Below are 18,754 nucleotides of genomic sequence, written 5' to 3'. Positions count from 1 at the left end.
AAGAGGGCAATCTTTGGTTTGCTTGTTCACTCCTCAAATGCCTGCAACAGCCAGGGCTGGGCCAGGCCAAAACCAGGAACCAGGAACTCCATTGGTTCTGCCTTTGAGCAGTCATCCACTGGCCCAAGATGCATTGTCAGGAAGCTGGGTTAGAAGCAGAGTAGCTAGGACTCAAACTGGCACTCTGATAAAACTGACTCTTTCATATGGGATGTGGACATCCTAAGCAGTGGCCTACCTAGCTCACTGTGTCACATCCTGCACCCCACAGAATTTATTTTCATTTCATTTTAAAAATAAACATAGGGAGAAGTCTTCCATTGGCTATTTCATTCCCTAAATGCCTGCAACAGCTAGGGCTGGACCAGGCTCAAGCCAGTAACCCAGAATTCAATCCAGGTCTCCCATGTGGGTGTCAGGAATCCAGTAAGACCTTGAGCCATCACCTGCTGCCTCCCAGGATGCACATTATCAGGAAGCTGGATCAGAAGCAGAGTAGCGGCCTCAAACCAGGCTCTCTGCTGTGGGATGCAAACATCTTTGGCAGCAAGTTAAATGCCTAGCCACATACTTGCTCCTGAATATTAGATTTTTATGTGGAGTGAATTCATGTTTTTATCTTATATTCCTAACACCCCTCCATTCATGAGTGTCATTGAGCTGATATCATACCAGGCATCTTGGAATAAAGGCTTTAGAATTTAGAAAAGTCATGGCATGGTGTAAATTGAGCTCTTAAGTGAAATAGTTTGGATTTACAGATGGGCAGGCATGAATCTAGCTGAGAACAAACTGTTCTGCTGTAGTAAAGACATCATTGAAACCTGCATGTATCTGTCAGCTGCCTGTGGGGGCACAGTGAGATAAATTGCTCCTTAATGTTTCCCTATTGCTGACCGTATTGTAACATGTAGTACATCTCTTGGGCAGACAGCTTGTGTTGGCTGGATTCTACCCTAGCCTTGTAAAGATGCCAGGAAGCATCAAGGTGAATTTTTTTAAAGCCTGTTTAGATATTTAGATACATGACTAATTTCAGTGAAATCTCTTACTATATCTAATAAACTACTTATTAGAAGCACAATGGAATTTCAAATTGATGATTTCTCTATTTATTGGTTGTGATCTTGGATTGACGAGTTAATAATCTCTGTACCTCTTTCTGTATTAGGAAAGTGAGGATTGTAAAACTATTTGCCTTCTAAGGTTATTGGGTAGATTTAGTCAGTATGTGTACAGTGTGTAGGAGAGTTCCTGGCACATAATGGTAGCTGCCACCATCATCATCATTAGCATCATCATCCTCTCCCTGAAACTGGATTAGCTAGATGATTTTTTTATTTGTTTTTTTAGGAATCAAGGATGTGGTCAACTCCAATTTTGATATAGAAACTCAACATGGTGACTTATAAAATGTCTTCAAATTTTATTAGAGCTAAAATAACATTATTTAATCATTACAAGGGATGATATACTTTTTAAATGGCTATTATGGAATGATCAAAGATGTATTGTTAAGTGAAAGAAACAAGGGGCAAAATAATATGTGAATTATTCTGTCATTTTTGTAAAAGTTTGGTGGTACATGTGTGTAAAATATATCTGGAAGGCTACACAAGAAATGGTACATTTTCATTTCTTGCTTTTGGGAAGGGGGTTGGATGGCTGGAGAGAATGATGGGAAATCTATTGCTATATAGCCTTTTATGCTTTTTGGTTATTGAACCAGATGAATATACTCCCTAATCAATAAAAAAAAACCCTGTTTTTGAAAGGTGAATAAATTTTTATTCACAAATATTTCTGTTTGCACTATTTAAATTCACATCGAATAGGATTTAATTTTTTTTTTTTAACAGGCAGAGTTAGACAGTGAGAGAGAGAGACAGAGAAAGGTCTTCCTTCCATTGGTTCACCTCCAAAATGGCCGCTATGGCCGGCACGCTGCGCCTATCTGAAGCCAGGAGCCAGGTGCTTTCTCCTGGTCTCCCATGCGGGTGCAGGGCCCAAGGACCTGGGCCATCCTCCACTGCACTCCTGGGCCACAACAGAGAGCTGGCCTGGAAGGGGAGCAACTGGGACAGAATCCGGTGCCCCAACCAGGACTAGAACCCGGTGTGCCGGCGCCACAGGTGGAGGATTAGCTTAGTGAGCCACGGCCACTGGCCAGGGTTTAATGTTTCTATATTGGTTTCATTTTTACTTCCCAACACTAACAATGTTATTATATCCTCTTTTAGGGATTTGAGTCATAATCGATTGTCTAACTGGAACATCAGCTTGGAATCACAAACATTACAGGAAGTGTAAGTTATTTTTATTTATTTAAAGTTATGTTAAATTCCTTGAGGTTATTTAATAAATTGTCTTGTTGATAGCTGCCATCAAAAAAATGGAAAAAATAGAGGTTTAAAAATCTGAATCATTGTCCTTGCTTTATTATCACATATTCTGTGGGCATTGGGTTAATGATTTCAAGTTGTAAACTATGTAAAAATACCCTACTACTTCCCTGGACCAAAAGTAAGATTCTCCCCTGTTGGGAGTAAATACAGGTTATTTTTTTTCCTCCAAGTTTTCAGCCAGTGAAACTCTATTGTGTAAATTCTTTTAATGTCAAGACATGTCTAAGATGGACGCATAATGACTGAAGTAGATTTCTATGAAATAGTATTTTATATCATTTGAGAATATGATATTTAATTCAGTTTTCCTCTTAACTGAAGTTTTTCTTTTGGTTATTTATTTAATTGAGAGCCAGGGAGACACACAGAAAAAACTGCCTTATGCTGATTTACCCCTCAAATGTCCGCAGTGGCCTTAGGTGAAGCCCAGAGCTGGGAACTCAGTCTGGGTTTCCCGTATGCATGGCAAGAACTCAGTCTTTTGAGCTATCACCACTGCCTCCCATTATGTTAGTAGGAAATGGAAGTCAAGAGCCAGAGCTGGATATTGAACCCAGGACTGATATTGAGTTCAGGTGTCTTAACTGGCATCTTAACCACGAGGCCAAATGCCTCTGAAGTTTCTCCTTTTTAAAAGATTTATTTATTTATTTGAAAGGCAGAATTACAGAGAGGTAGAGGCAGAGAAAGAGAAAGAGAGGTTTTTTTTTTTTTTTTTTTGACAGGCAGAGTGGACAGTGAGAGAGAGAGACAGAGAAAGAAAGGTCTTCCTTTGCCGTTGGTTCACCCTCCAATGGCCGCCGCTGCAGCCGGCGCACCGCGCTGATCCTGGCAGGAGCCAGGAGCCAGGTGCTTTTCCTGGTCTCCCATGGGGTGCAGGGCCCAAGCACCTGGGCCATCCTCCACTGCACTCCCTGGCCATAGCAGAGAGCTGGCCTGGAAGAGGGGCAACCGGGACAGAATCCGGCGCCCCAACCGGGACTAGAACCCGGTGTGCCGGCGCCGCAAGGTGGAGGATTAGCCTATTGAGCCACGGCGCCGGCTAAGAGAGGTCTTCTATCCACTGGTTCACTCTCCAGATGACCATAATGGCTAGAGCTGCACCAGTCTGAAGCCAGGAGCCAGGAGCTCCTTCTGAATCTCCCACATGGGTGCAGGGGCCCAAAGACTTGGGCCATCTTCAGCTGCTTTTCCAGGCCATAGTAGAGAGCTGGATCAGAAGTGGAGCAGCCAGGACTCGAACTGGCACCCACATGGAATGACGGCACTGCAGGCGGTGGCTTTACCTACTACAAAAAAAAAAAAATGTTTTATTTAGTTATTTTTTTGACAGGCAGAATGACAGAGAGCTGGTTCGCTCCCGAAGTGGCCATAACAGCCAGAACTGGGCTGGGCCGGGCCAATCAGATCCCAGGAACTCCATCCAGGTTTCTCACACATGTGACAGGGTCCAGGCACTTGGGCAGTTATCCGTGGCCTTCCTGCATGCATTAGCAGGAAGCTGGATCAGAAGTGAGATACCCAGGACTCAAACTGACACTCTGGGATGGAATACTAGCATTGTGAAGGATGCTAGCATCACAGTGGTTTAACCCACTGTGCCACAAAACCGACCCCACGTTTTTCCTTTATTACTGAAATTATTATAAAATTTTGGGGTGAATTTTCTATAGTATTTTACTATCAGTTATTGCAATTGCCATGTTCCCAGGGCCATAATTAATGGTGTATATAGGTGCTTCAGAAAAACATGGTGTATGAGAAATGGTTGCTGAAGATGGAAGGTATAGAAGGAGCAGAACAAGAAGCAAACAGATCCAGGATTAAATAAAATTTATTGGAGGGACTTTTGGGCTGACACATGGCCTCAGATAGCCATAAGACATAAGGATCTCCATGACATGAGGCAGGAGCAAAAGGAATTTATAGAAATAGGTGGCTTGTGGCTAAATGGAATGCACCTGTATTTTTTCAAGACATTTTAACATTTATAAGAGACATTCAGAGGATCAGATAAGAGTGACTGCTTATCTTAATGAATTTTTGTTTGTTTTTTACCCTGTTGGGCTTGGGATGACCTCCAGGGTCACCTAAAGAGCATGGTGGCGATTAGGACCAAAATGGCCCCAGTCCTATGATTCTACCCCTCATAACTGGGTTGTACAATTTCACATTCCTCTCCACCCCCTCTCCCCCAACACACATACACGCACTTCCTCACTGTGCCCTGAGCCTGTGAGGGGTTTGTCTGGCTGTAAGCAGAGTTCACATCCAACCAGAGAGGCAGATGCACAAAATGAGACAAAGAGGATTTTATAAATGACAGTAGCAATCAACATTTTTTTAAAAAGGTTTATTTATTTATTTGCAAGTCAGAGTTAGAGAAAGAGGAGAGATAGAGAGAGGTCTTCCATCCAATGGTTCACTCCCCAATTGGCCACAACGGCTGGAGCTGCACCGATCCAAAGCCAGGAGCCAGGAGCTTCTTCCGGGTCTCCCATGGGTGCAGGGGCCCAAAGACTTGGGCCAACTTCTACTGCTTTCCCAGGCCATATCAGAGAGCTGGATCAGAAGTGGAGCAGCTGGGACTAGAACTGGTGCCCATATGGGATACCGGCGCTTCAGGCCAGGGCGTTAACCTCCTGTGCCACAGCGCCAGCCCCAGTAACAATCAACATTTTTTTTTTTTTTTTGGACAGGCAGAGTGGACAGTGAGAGAGAGACAGAGAGAGAAAGGTCTTCCTTTGCCGTTGGTTCACCCTCCAATGGCCGCCGCTGCAGCCGGCGCACCGCGCTGATCCGATGGCAGGAGCCAGGATCCAGGTGCTTTTCCTGGTCTCCCATGGGGTGCAGGGCCCAAGCACCTGGGCCATCCTCCACTGCACTCCCTGGCCATAGCAGAGAGCTGGCCTGGAAGAGGGGCAACCGGGACAGAATCCGGCGCCCCGACCGGGACTAGAACCCGGTGTGCCGGCGCCGCAAGGTGGAGGATTAGCCTATTGAGCCACGGCGCCGGCCCACAATCAACATTTTTTACCAGGAACCTCCACTGCAGGAAAATACTAGCTTCAAAAGCAGACCTCAGCAGAAAGAGCAACAAAAACATCATCAGGCCACAGCTATAGGCAAAAATATAAATGTTTAGTGGTGACTTGTAATAGCAAATCTGCACATTTAGCAAGATAATACTAGTAGCATCATCCCTGTTAAACAGCAGGGCAGCAGCTACCTTGTATGGTAGGGCAGTCCAGACTTGTTGGCCAGCAGCATGAGGTCCATCAGTAATTCCTAAATCTGGTGGAAGATGTGCTAGAGCAAGAGGCCAGCCTTAGTGCCCTGAGGTATTTCCTTTTGCCTGTTCAGGACATAAGCCATGATAACGGGTGCAGCATCTAGTAGGATCAATGGAGATCAGTTTATGTGGGCTTGAGTTGCTTCAAACTGTGGCAAGAATATTCAGTCTACTGTAGTGTCTCTTTTCCTGGGCTTAGCATTTGTGGAGTTCAAAACAACTATATTCTGTGTACTGATAACTTGGATACTTGGACAGCATGGCAGTTAGGTGTACAGCTTGGACATGGGTGGTCTTGTTCTTTTTTCTTTTCTTTTTTTTTTTTTTAAGATTTATTTATTTATTTGAAAGTCAGAGTTCCAGAGGGGGAGAGGCAGAGAGGTCTTCCATCCGCTGGTTCACTCCCAAGATAGCTGCAACAGCTGGAGCTGCGCTGATCCGAAGCCAGGAGCCAGGAGCTTCTTCCAGGTCTCCCAAGCAGGTGCAGGGGCCCAAGGACTTGGGTCATCTTCTTCTGCTTTCCCAGGCCATAGCCGAGAGCTAGATCGGAAGTGGAGCAGCCAGGGCTTGAACCGGCACCCTTATGGGATGCTGGCACTGCAGGCACTGCCTTACCTGCTACGCCACTGTGCCCCTGCCCCTAATAGGCTTCTTATCTTTTTGCTTTAACAGACTGTTTTTTTTCTCTCCAGCAACTCTGTTGCCAGGGGCATGTGGCAGATGAATGTGCCATGACATATCATGTGTTTGAGCCCAGTCTCAAACAGCATATGTTGTAAAATGGATCCCTTGGTCACTGTCAGTGCAGAAAGGGAACCCATAGGCCACAGTTAGAGCTCCCATCCACTACTTCACTGCCCAAATGCCTGCAATAGCTGGGCCAGGGCTGAGACTAGAGTCAGGAAACCAGGTCTCATGTGGGTAAATGGGAACCCAATTGCTTATTTTTTTTTTTTAAAGATTCATTTATTTATTTGAAAGAGTTAGAGAGAAGTTGAGAGAGAGGTCTTCCATCTGCTGGTTTACTCCATAGATGGCCACAATGGGAAGGGCTGGGCCAGGCTGAAGCCTGGAGCCAGGAGCTTCATCCAGGTATTCCGTATGGGTGCAGACTCCCAAGTACTTGGGCTATCTTCTGCTGCTTTCCCAGGCTCATTAGCATGAAGCTGGGTCAGAAGTGAAGTAGCCAGAGTGCTAACTGGCTCCCATATGGGATGCTAGTGTTGCCGACAACAGTTTAACTTGCTGCACTGCAACTCTGGCCCTGGAACACAATTACTTGCTTATCTATCACTGCTGCCTTCCAGAGTATACTTTGGTGGGAAGCTGGAGTCAAGAGCCTTTTGAAAAATATTTATTTATTATTTGAAAGGCAGAGTCATGGAAGGGGAGAGGCAGAGAGAGAGGGAGGAGAGAAAGAGAGAGCTTGCATCTGCTGGTTTACTTCCCAAATGGCTGCAATGGCCAGAGCTGGGTCAAGCCAAAGCTCGGAACCTGGAACTCCATCTAGGTCTCCCACATGGGTGGTGGGGCCCAAGCACTCAGGCCATCTTTCCTTTGCTTTCCCAGGCACATTAGCAGAGAGCTGGTTCAAAAGTGGAGCAGCCAGGACTCCAACAGTGCTTTTATGAGATGATGGCATGGTAGGTGGCAGCTAAAACTGCTGTATCACAATGCTGACTCTGAGTCAGGAGCCTTGAATTAGACTCAGGCACTTCAGTGAGGGACATGGCTGTCTTAATCACCAGGCTAAATACCTGCTTCCACACTTCTCAAGACCTTTGATAGTGTTAGTTTGGTTAGCTTTCTTGCTAAGAAAGGCTTGCAAAAGGCCAGCAGCTGAATCTATATATAGGTTAAGGCATATTTGTGTCCCTTACTGTTTGGCAAAGGGCCAGTGTAATCAACTTGCCAGTCTTAAACAGGTTGGAGGACTCAATATATCTGTATATGTCAAGCTGCAGGGCCTGGAGCACCAGTGTACCTGACCTTGGGTTGTGGCTACCACCAACTTACTATACTATAGAGATAGTCCTGCTTTAACTCTTCTGTCCTCTTTTTTTTTTTTTTTTTTTTTTTTTTTTTTTTTAAGATTTATTTATGTATTTGAAAGAGTTACACAGAGAGGAGAGGCAGAGAGAGAGAGGTCTTCCATCCGATGGTTCACTCCGAATTGGCTGCAACAGCTGGAGCTGTGCTGATCCGAAGCCAGGAGCCAGGAGCTTCTTCCAGGTCTGCCACACAGGTTCAGGGGCCCAAGGACCTGGGCCATCTTCTCCTGCTTTCCCAGGCCATAGCAGAGAGCTGGATCGGAAGTGGAACAGCTGGGTCTCGAACCTGTGCCAGTATGGGATGCCAGCGCTTCAGGCCAGGGATTTAACCCGCTGCGCCACAGTGCCGGCCCCATCCTCTCTTGGTAATGTACCCCAGCTACCTGGAACAGACTAGGACCCGTACTTTAGTCAAGGCATCTGAAGTGAGCCTTTCAATACATGATAGTTAATTGTGCACCAGGTTCACAGAGTTCTTCTCATATTTGTTGCCGCATCACAGCTCCCCAGAGAGGATTTCCTGTAGTACATCATTGTTTTTTCCAAGGTGCCATCCACAGTGTAGAGTCACGGTACACTGCCCAGTTGTCAGCATAAACAACCAGTGGCCATGGTTCATGAATTACTGTTAGCCCTACTACCCATAGTTCTGCCCATTGGCTGCTCAGATTTTCCCCCTTCTCAAACCAGATCGTACCATTGAGTTATACTGCAGCAGCAGACTGGACTCTTGTGTTCCCCTTGTTCAACACGTGTATTCCGAGCATATTTAGGTTTGAGAGTCGCCTCTGGTGCTTGTGAAAGCATAGGCACTGTGGTAGTCACCTTTGATGATGAGATAGTTTTGTAAGTCACCAGGCCCAACAACTGTCCATAGATCAAGAGTCAGTCAGCTGTTGGATAGGACACTTCCCTGTTGTAAATGTGTAAGACCCTTACTGAAAGGTAGAGGTTTGTGCTACAGTGGACTGAGGCTGGTAAAACAGGCCGTTTTCCTCCCCCCTTTATAGGTAGACCACTGTACATTGTGACTGGTAAAGCCCTGGTCAGTGGCTCCAGTGCTTGGCATTGTATATCACTAGGAACTGTTGCTCTGTAGGCATGTATCTTGCCTGGACCAGAAACATAGAGGTATTTTTTGTCCTTATTGCTCTTGCCAAAGGGCCCGGCATTTCCCATCAGTTGTACTGGCAACATCTAATTGGATTGGCGCTCCTGGTAGAGGGGTGCCCAAGGGATGTGCTATCAAAATTTGACTTTTGAATTCTTCTTTTTGGAGGACTTTTCAGTCCCATGTGTTCCCCTTTTTAATTAGCCAGTCTAATGAGTGTAGGCATTGTGCTGAATGAGGGGAGAAAGCCCAACAGTAAACCAAAAGCCTGAAAAAAGCATGTATGTCTTTTACCATAAAGCGTACAGAGAATGTTTGCATTTTTTATCACGTATGATTCCAGATACTAAACAGGTTTCATCTGACCAGAGTACCCTAAGAAATTTCACAGATCTTGAATTCAGGGCCTTGAAGTTTGTTGAGTTTGATAGCTCCTCCTCTAAATTGGAGGTGGGTGCAGAGGTGATCCACTGTAACCTGTAAGAGTGCATGGTGTTCAGCAGTTAACACAAGATCAGCATAAGGGAACCATGCAGTGCTGACAGGACAGGAGAACAGGATGAGGTTCCATGCCACCACACCATGACAGATAGTGGGAATATGTAGATATCCTTGGGGCAGTTTCTGGAAAGTTCACTGTCTGCCCTCCCACATGAGGGCCCAGTGACCTCGGAAATCTGCTTGTAAAGGAGTGATGAAAAAAGTTTTAGCAAAATCTAAAACAGCAGGAACAGAACCAAGATGGGATGTTAATTTTTCTATTACTTGGGTAATATTGGGAACGGCAGCATGTGGGTAGACGCTGCCTTATTAATTTCCCAGTAATGTGCAGTCATTCTCCAAGTTCCATGAGGCTTTTTTTTATGGCTAGACAGGGCTGTTAAAAGCACTGTGCACTGTTTTGTCTGTGGAAGTAGAAAGGAGGGTTTGGAACTGCTGGTTTGGCTTTAGGCCTCTCCATAGAACAACTGATAGCACTTCTGGTCATTTATCTGTCTTTTCATGGGAAACATCAGGACCAAGAAGGTTGTGCCCTATTTGTTTTCTGGTTGCCCAGCCTGGTCTTTATTTTTCTTTTTCCCAAGCTTAGTTTGTTCTCTCTTACCCTGTTGAGTGACAAGATACATTTTTCACAGTTGGGTTCAGTCTCTTCCACATTGGCTATAGCTTCCCCAGCATCATACACAATCTTTTCCTACAAACAGACTAAGGAGAGAGAAACAGAGCTTACTCTTCCTCTGGGGCTGCTTTTTGACAGCTTATTTTTCACACTGGTGTTAACCGCCTCATTGGGCCTGTGAAAAGCCTGAGCACTGGGTACCCTGCCTCATCTCCAATTCCGTTAGGATGCCCTGAGCTTCTCCCGTTATTCCAGGGAAATGTCTGCCTGGTAAGTCTTCATTCAGCCAAGCATACCTCATTCCCATTTTGATCCAGTTCATAAAGGAATGATTTCCTTGCACTTGATAGGCATTTTGCAGATTCTGCGTAAGTGTTGGGTTGTGATCTCTTTTTCAGCTTCATTTCCTGCCTAAGAAATATCTCCTTCATATCCCAGAGTCTCATCATCCAGGTGGTCAGATTCTCATGGGAGCAGTTTTTTTTTTTCCCCCAAAGTTTTTGCAGTGGCTAGCAGTTCTGTGAAGGTATGTTCTTAGATCATTAAGGGTTCCTCTACAGAGGGTGCCTCCTCTTAAGCTGGCTGCCACACGAGTTGGGCTTTGGAAAAGAATGGGGACTCAGACACTGAAGGATCTTCCTTTTCTGTCACCTCAGCATCATTCACGTCCTCACCCTCCTCCTTCCAAAGGATTCTAGTTCTTCCCGCTCAGGTCATGAGACAATATCCCTGACTTGTTGCCTTCTTCATTTCTTCCCTCCTATTCAGACAAAATGGCAAGCTAAGGTCTCTAATTTAGAACTGCTCTTCCATTTTTTTTTCCTGACAAATTAGAAGCCTGAAGGGAGGCAGAAGGATGCATATCCTTTTGTAATTGTAATTTTTACTCCAAATGTTTGCCTTTGCTGTGTAGCCAGTTGTGCCTTGGAAGGTAGCTGAAAAGCCCATGGTAATGGCCAGCCCGCTGTGGTGGCAGCACATTGCCCTTCCTTACCACAGTGACTTAAATATTCAACAAATAACAGAAACACACAGTGGGCTGCAAGCCATGCCACTACTACTCACAGAGGCAGATGGCTCATCTGCCAGTGCTGCCTTTCCCTTACCCATTTCCTCAGTCCCCTCTCTGGCTCGCCAGTTGTTTTGGGAAAATCCAGAGTAACAGAACTGGCTACCAAGGTACAAAGTACTGTGGAACCAAAGAAAGAGGACAAATTCCATATGAACTTTATTGGAGATGGGATGGGAACTTAATAGACTCAAATATGATCTCAGGTGCCTAAAAGACATATGAATCTTCACAAGCCAGGAGGAAAAGATTTATAGAGACAGGTGGCTCAAGGTTAGTTGTAATTCACTTGGACTTTTTGAAGAAATATTAACATTCATAAGAGACATTCCAGGCATCAGATAAGAGTGGCAGGTTATCTTACTTACTTTGTCTGCCGTATATGACTTGGGATAACCTTCAGGGTCACATAGAGAGCAGTGGTAGTTGCATTTAAAATGCTGTTGTCATGTCAACCTGATGCCCTGTTATACACCATTTTGCCTTTATACTGAATACCTTGAGAACTGTCAGATTTATTTTTTTTAAATTCTTTACTGACAGGGTAATAACTTCTTCATACTGTTGTCTCTATATTCTCTTTTCCCTGGCTCCAATTTATTGCTTCTTAGGGCTGGCATTGTGACATAGCAGGTTAAGCTGCTGCTTGCAATGCTGGCATCCCATATGGACACTTGAGCCAGCACTCTGATGGGGATGTCAGCATAGCAGGCGGCTCACCAGCCCCTCCATGAGATTCATTACTTTGATTGATTTCTTGGCAGCCTTTTACTTCTGGTTTCTTCTGTGTGTTCTAGATTGTTGATGTTGTTTGATGATTGGAAACCAGGTTAATAAAACATGATTGTAATAAATTTGATAAAAAATGTGAGACAACCTGTTAAAAGGATTTCTGGAATAGATGTGACATGCTATCTGTAAAATTAAGCCATAGATTCCAACTCTGAGTGGTCAAATCTCATTTTTTGTCTCAGGCATCACTTTCTAACTTTGAATAGCTATTTTTTTTTAAAGTTCCATTTATTTTAATTTGAAAGAACAATAGTGAGACACAGAGAGATCTTCCATCTTTTGGTTTTCTCCCTGACTGCCTTGAAAGCCAGAGCTTAGCCAGGCCGAAACCAGGCTGAAACCTGAAACTCCATCTGGGACTCCCAAGGGGGTGGCAGGGACCAAGTGCTTGAACCATTACCTACTACCTACTAGTGTGTGCATTAGCAAGACGCTGGATCAGAAGCAGAGTGAGGATTCAGACCCAGGTTTACCAGTATGGATGTGGGCATCCCAGTGGTGGTGGCTGTGGCTTCTGCTTCTTCTTCAAAGATTTATTTATTTATTTGGAAGTCAGTTACAGAGAGGAGAGACAGAGAGAGAGAGCGAGCTTCCATCCACTGGTTCACTCCCTAGATGGCCTCAGTGACTTGGCAAGAGCTAGGAGCTTCTTTAGGTTCTCCCATGTGGGTGGCAGGGTCCCAAACATTTTCATCACCTTCAGTTGCTTTTCCCAAGTCATCAGCAGGGAACTGGGTTGGAAGTGGAGCAGCCAGGACTTGAACTGGTGCCTATATGGGATGCTAGTGTTGCAAGCCGGTCCCCCAAGTGTTTTCTTAACCACTGTGCCAGGTAGCCACCCCAAACTTTGATAGCTCTAGAAACAAATTGTGTGGGACTGGCGTTGTGGTATAGCAGGTTAAGCCACCACCTATGGCACCGGCATCCCATATGAATGCCAGGTCAAGTCCTGGCTGTTCCACTTCCAATTTCGCTTCCTGCTATTGGCCTGGGAAAGCAGCAGATAATGGCCCAAGTGTTTGGGCCCCTGCGCCACCTGGGAGACCTGAAAGAAGCTCCTGGTTCCTGGCTTCTGTTTGGCCCAGATCCAACGATTGCATTTGGGAGTGAACCAGACAATCTCTCTTTGTAAATTTCAAATACATACATAAATCTTTAAAAACAACCCAACAATGTGTGTGTGTGTGTGTGTGTGTGTGTGTGTGTGTATGTATGTATGTATGTATGTTTAGAGAAGGAAAAGGGAGGGTACTTATTACCTATCATAAATGAAGGTATTCAAAGACTTGCTGAGACTAAAAGTATTTATAATTTCCTAGCTTTTCTAATATTGATATCAACAATAAAACAACACTAAGTAAAAGCAGTTCTTATTAAAATCTTGTAAATTCTCAATAAGAACATTTTTATGCTAGTCTAATTCATTTTGTGTCATATAGGTCTTTTCAAATTTGGTATTTATAATAAAGAATATCTGTTGTGGCCAATGCTGTGGCATAGTGGGTTAAGCCATGGTCAGCAGCGCCAATATTCCATAGAGTCGCCAGTTTGAATCCCTGCTGCTCCACTTCCTATCCAGCTTTTGTGTCTGAGAAAGCAATGGAGGATGGCCCAAATCCTTGGGCCCCTGCACATACATGGGAGACCCGGAGAAATCTCCAGCTCCTGGCTTTGATCTGCCCAGTCCCAGTCGTTGTGGCCATTTGGCGAGTGAACTAGTGGATGGAAGGTATCTCTCTTTCTGCTTCTCCTTCTCTCTCTCTCCCTCTCCCCCTCTCCCTCCCTCTCTTTCTCTAACTCTGCCTTTCAAGTGAATAAATATATCTTAAAAAATATCTTAAGCTATCTATGCGAGTGAGATTCCAGTGGAAAGAACAGGTCATCAAAGAAGGAGGTACCTTTCTCTGAAAGGAGGAGAGAACTTCCACTTTGACTACGACCTTGTCTAAATATAAGAGTCAGTGAACTTGGGCTGGCGCCGCGGCTCACTAGGCTAATCCTCCACCTTGCGGCGCCGGCACACTGGGTTCTAGTCCCGGTCAGGGCGCCGGATTCTTTCCCGGTTGCCCCTCTTCCAGGCCAGCTCTCTGCTGTGGCCCGGGAGTGCAGTGGAGGATGGCCCAAGTGCTTGGGCCCTGCACCCCATGGGAGACCAGGAGAAGTACCTGGCTCCTGCCATTGGATCAGCGCGGTGCGCCAGCCGCAGCACGCCGTCCGCGGTGGCCATTGGAGGAATACCTTTCTCTCTGTCTACCTTTCTCTCTGTCTCTTTCTCTCTCAATGTCCACATTGCCTGTTAAAAAAAAAAAAAAAAAGAAAAAGAAAAAAGAGTCGGTGAACTCAAAAGGCTTCCATAGCTATGGCAACTTATGACAAGAGCCTAGAGTGATTACTGATGCCATAAACAAGAGTGTCAATTTGTTAAGTCAACAACAGGAGTCACTGTGCACTTACTCCTCATGTAGGATCTCTGTCCTTAATGTGCTGTACATTGTGATTTAATGCTATAACTAGTACTCGAACAGTATTTTTCACTTTGTGTTGCTATGTGGGTACAAACTGTTGAAATCTTTACTTAATATATACTAAACTGATCTTATGTATATAAAGAGAATTGAAAATGAATCTTGATATGAATGGAAGGGGAGAGGGAGCAGGAAAGGGGAGGGCTGCGGGTGGGAGGGAAGTTGTGAGGGGGGGAAGCCATTGTAATCCATAAGCTATACTTTGGAAATTTATATTCATTAAATAAAAGTTTAAAAAAAAATCTTAAGCTGAAAACTAGAATTCTAGAGGTAATGTTTTTCTTATAAAGCTTTGTATCTGCTTTCCCCTTGCCTAGGAAAATGAATTACAATGAATTAACAGAAATACCATATTTTGGAGAGCCATCATCTAATATTACTCTGCTTTCATTGTAAGTGATTAAGATTTCAGATCTTTTACATAAATTATGGACAATGTACAGTTTGTTTTCTTGTTTAAGTACTCATATTATTGATCCTAATTTAACTTTCTTTTGTCCTGGGGTGGATCACTAGCAATAGCTTCAATATAATGTTTATTTTGTAGAGTCCATAATCTAATTCCAGAAATAAATGCAGAGGCATTCCAGTTTTACCCTGCTCTTGAAAGTTTGGACCTCAGCTCAAATGTAATATCAGAAATCAAGACATCCTCATTTCCTCGAATGCAACTTAAATACCTGTAAGTAAAAAGAATTTACGTTAGATTTACTTTAAAGTGCATACTTATTGTTGGTATCCCAAATATCTGTTAGTTATTGTGATTTTGTTACACAAGTGTAAAAAAAAAGTAAAGTCAAGTTTTTGGATTATTTTTTCTTGTTTCCCCCAAAAGAAAGAGGGTATTATTCTCAGAAAATACTAGCGAGTACCTAGGGTAATTTTTGAGGTTTAAATCTGATTTTTTTAAACCAATAGCTTTGTTAAAAGCAAAATAGAAGTGGTTGTTATATAATGATGATGATAATTAAACATGTATGCTAGTGTTTTCTAGTTTATAAAGCATATTCACACATACTGTTTCATAACAACCTACATGAAATAGGTCTCATCCTAATTTTGTAGATGAACAAAGCAAGCAGTTAACTGTTTTGTAAAGTTGTTAAGTGATAGAGCTGGAGCCTAGTCATAGGGCTGCTTTCCACTGGTCGGATTTTTTTATTTTACTATATTTTTTTTATCTGTTGTCTTTTTCATTTTAGAAATTTGAGTAATAACAGGATAAGCACCCTGGAAGCTGGTTGCTTTGATAATTTATCAAGTTCTTTATTAGTGGTAAAGTTAAACCGGAACCGGATTAGCATGATTCCACCTAAGATCTTCAAGCTGCCCCACCTCCAATTCTTGTGAGTAACTAGATGAAGAAGTAGAGTTTTTCCTAGTCTTTTTCTTTATAATTTTGTTGGAGCAGTTTAACAAAAAAATTTTCTGACCGTAAAACTATTTTTGTTAAAGGGAACTTAAAAGGAACAGGATTAAAATTGTGGAAGGTCTTACATTCCAAGGGCTTGACTCCTTAAGATCTTTGAAAATGCAGCGGAATGGAATTAGTAAACTTAAGGATGGAGCATTTTTCGGCCTGAATAACATGGAAGAACTGTAAGTACTAGAAAGGAGCCTGGGACTTTTCAGTGCCAAGCGGCTGGGATTGTTGGCTTGGTTATACGAGGGTACATTCATTCTTTCTCTGTCCTCTGATGTGAAATAAGTACACACAAAGCTTTTTAAGTTTGGTTAACCAGGTGGTATTTTGATTAATTGTTCTTACAAATTTCTCATCTAAAAATGTTTACATTCCCTTAATGTTCTGACTGATGGAAATTCCGAAAATTTATTCAGAACAGGAATCCTATACCACTTGGCATGTTGATTTTGGAGATCTGCCATTTTAGATAGTCTTACTGTCCTCTAGCACTAATTTTTAAGTAAGATACAAGTATTTATTGAATAGAATTTGTTGGCTCATTTGGATTGAAGAGAGGTATATGCTTTTCTGAGAAATGAGATTTAAAACTACTTGTCATTGAAATGCCTCGTTTTGAAATGTGCTTTCTCCTCTCGAATTCTGCAGAGAACTGGAACACAATAACCTTACTTGGGTGCATAAGGGGTGGTTGTATGGCTTGCGAATGCTACAGCAACTCTATGTGAGCCAGAATGCCATTGAAAGAATCAGCCCTGATGCATGGGAGTTCTGCCAAAGACTCTCCGAACTGTAAGTGTTGGGTGGCGTTTCTGGCGAGGCTGCGGGCCTAGAAGGGGTTGGAATAAAGCATTCCCATGATCAGTAATGGTATCTGACACCTTTCTTTCTTAGAGTGTGCAAGAATTTGTATGTTGAACCAAAATATAATGAGCTGCTTTCCTTCCATGTTTCCTGTTTTTAGTGATTTGTCTTATAACCAGCTGACCCGCCTGGATGAGTCTGCCTTTGTGGGTCTGAGTTTACTGGAGAGATTGAATTTAGGGGACAACAGAGTCACTCATATTGCTGATGGTGTATTTAGGTTTCTTTCCAATCTTCAGACACTGTAAGTATCCATTTCCCTCCCTCTCCCTTCCCTCCATGCTAAATTTTTTTAACATGATACAGAAAATTAAAACGACTAATCAGTCTATAGATTTATGTGTGCTAATATTTTGTGGTTCTTTCGTACTATGCCTTGAGGCAAGACAATCTTACTTGTCTCTATCCCCATAAATAAGATTTATTTCAATACTGTGATAGGCACTTTTTTTTGTACTTTAATTCTGAGTTAATGACCTGAACAACAAAGCCTCTCTCACTGTGCCAGTTGCTGTGAATAAAACACAGTTGCTAGCGTCAAGAATGCAGTCAGTCATTTTCTTGTTCCTTTAACCTTGGTGATGTACCACACTGCTGTTTAAGAGGATGCAGGATGAGTGGGAGGAGCAGCTCTGTTCACTGTTGCGGTTTGCTGCAGGACAGAAGAAATTAACACTTACTATCTGATATGTGCCAGGTACTTTCAGATGCCAGAAATTTTGCTGCTGTTTTCTTTTGGGGGTTGAGGTTCAGAGACATCAAAATAACTTGCTCAGAATCACATACTTTGTAAACGTGTGGGCCAGAAATGGAACCCAGGTCTCCCTGATATGAAAGGTCATGTGTGCTTTGTCATCCCACCAGGTAGCAAAATCCCTTAGCTTTTCCTGGGCACCATTTTTTGGGTCTCTTCCTCCAGTTGGGGAAGGATCTAGGACTAGATAGTTGTTAAAGACAACTTAAACTCTAAAACCCTGTGGCTCTGTAAGTTAAATGTTTTATCCTGATCAAGGAATAGAATTTATTGAATGAAGCAGTATTTGAATGAAATACGGTAATCTCAAATAGAGCAGAATCAGAAAAAACAGTAATTAGTAGAATTTGTAACTTCTTAAGTTTCCTCTCTAGTGAACTTTCTGGTCATCAAGTTTAGAATTGATAAATGATTTCAGAAAAGAGGCTCCCAATTTTGGGATCTAGCCATCAGTGAGAAGGACAGCATGATAATTTTGTGAAGGTGTATGTGTGCACATGCACAGAGGTATGGTTTTTTTTATAAGTTCTTTCTGATTTGGCCTTATAAAATTCAAAATGGTTTTCTTTTTTTCACTTTGCTGCATTATCAGCAGTAAAACTAGAGGAGTGGAAATTGGGCATCAGATGCACCTGCAGCTTTTTGGCAGTTCAGGGAGTGACAATTTTTCACTGGTTACTGCTTGTATAATTAAAATTTATGGATATAGTTGCAGAAGTAAATGATTTCCTAGTGGCTCAGAAACAGTTAAGGTAGAACTAGGATTGAATCTTAGAAACTGCTTAGCTCAGTGCTCTTTTTTTTTTTTTTTTTTTTTTTTTTTTAAAGATTTATTTATTTGAAAGGCAGAGTTACAGAGAGGCAGAGGCAGAGAGAAGTCTTCCATCTGCTGGTTCACTCCCCAGATGGCTGCAACAACCAGAGCTGCACTGATCTGAAGCCAGGAGCCAGGAGCTTCTTCCAGGTCTCCCACGCAGGTGCAGGGGCCCAAGCACTTGGGCCATCTTCTACTACTTTCCCAGGCCATAGCAGAGAGCCAGATTGGAAGGGAAGCAGCCGGGACTCAAACCAGTGCCCATATGGTATGCCGGCACTGCAACCAGCGGCTTTACCTGCTACACCACAGCGCCAGCCCTAGCTCAGTGCTCTTACCAGAGTGGATGACATTTTGTTAGTTTGGGGAAGAATGTCTAACCATGTTTGCTGTAGAGAAGGGGGAAAGTCCTGAAGAGTTGGGGCACTTGTTATTTCATTGTTTATTCCTCAGTAAGATAAAATAAAGATAGCCACGTGAGAAGAGAGATCTCCTAGCTCCTTTCTGTTAATCACACATATTTATATTTGTCCT

At 43.3% G+C, this 18,754-nt stretch overlaps 1 protein-coding gene across 5 annotated transcripts in view; it reads left to right on the top strand.

The window, feature by feature from the left end:
* Positions 1-18,754, top strand: part of LRIG2 (leucine rich repeats and immunoglobulin like domains 2) — a 69,914-nt gene that overhangs the window by 18,004 nt on the left and 33,156 nt on the right. For 4 of the 5 annotated variants that reach the window (XM_051856150.2, XM_008264647.4, XM_008264649.4 and 1 more), the window contains exons 2-8: positions 2,241-2,306; positions 14,683-14,757; positions 14,913-15,047; positions 15,568-15,711; positions 15,821-15,964; positions 16,437-16,580; positions 16,753-16,896. In XM_051856150.2, coding sequence (XP_051712110.1) covers positions 14,687-14,757; positions 14,913-15,047; positions 15,568-15,711; positions 15,821-15,964; positions 16,437-16,580; positions 16,753-16,896 — 782 coding nt within the window. In that variant the 5' untranslated portion in view covers positions 2,241-2,306; positions 14,683-14,686. Of the gene's footprint in view, positions 1-2,240; positions 2,307-13,364; positions 13,570-14,682; positions 14,758-14,912; positions 15,048-15,567; positions 15,712-15,820; positions 15,965-16,436; positions 16,581-16,752; positions 16,897-18,754 lie in introns of those variants that run through there. The other variant, XM_051856149.2, reaches the window with a different exon arrangement.

Source organism: Oryctolagus cuniculus, chromosome 7 (assembly GCF_964237555.1).
Source record: "Oryctolagus cuniculus chromosome 7, mOryCun1.1, whole genome shotgun sequence".
In the NCBI taxonomy this organism is placed as follows: domain Eukaryota; kingdom Metazoa; phylum Chordata; class Mammalia; order Lagomorpha; family Leporidae; genus Oryctolagus; species Oryctolagus cuniculus.
This window is presented reverse-complemented; position numbering and strand designations above follow the sequence as displayed.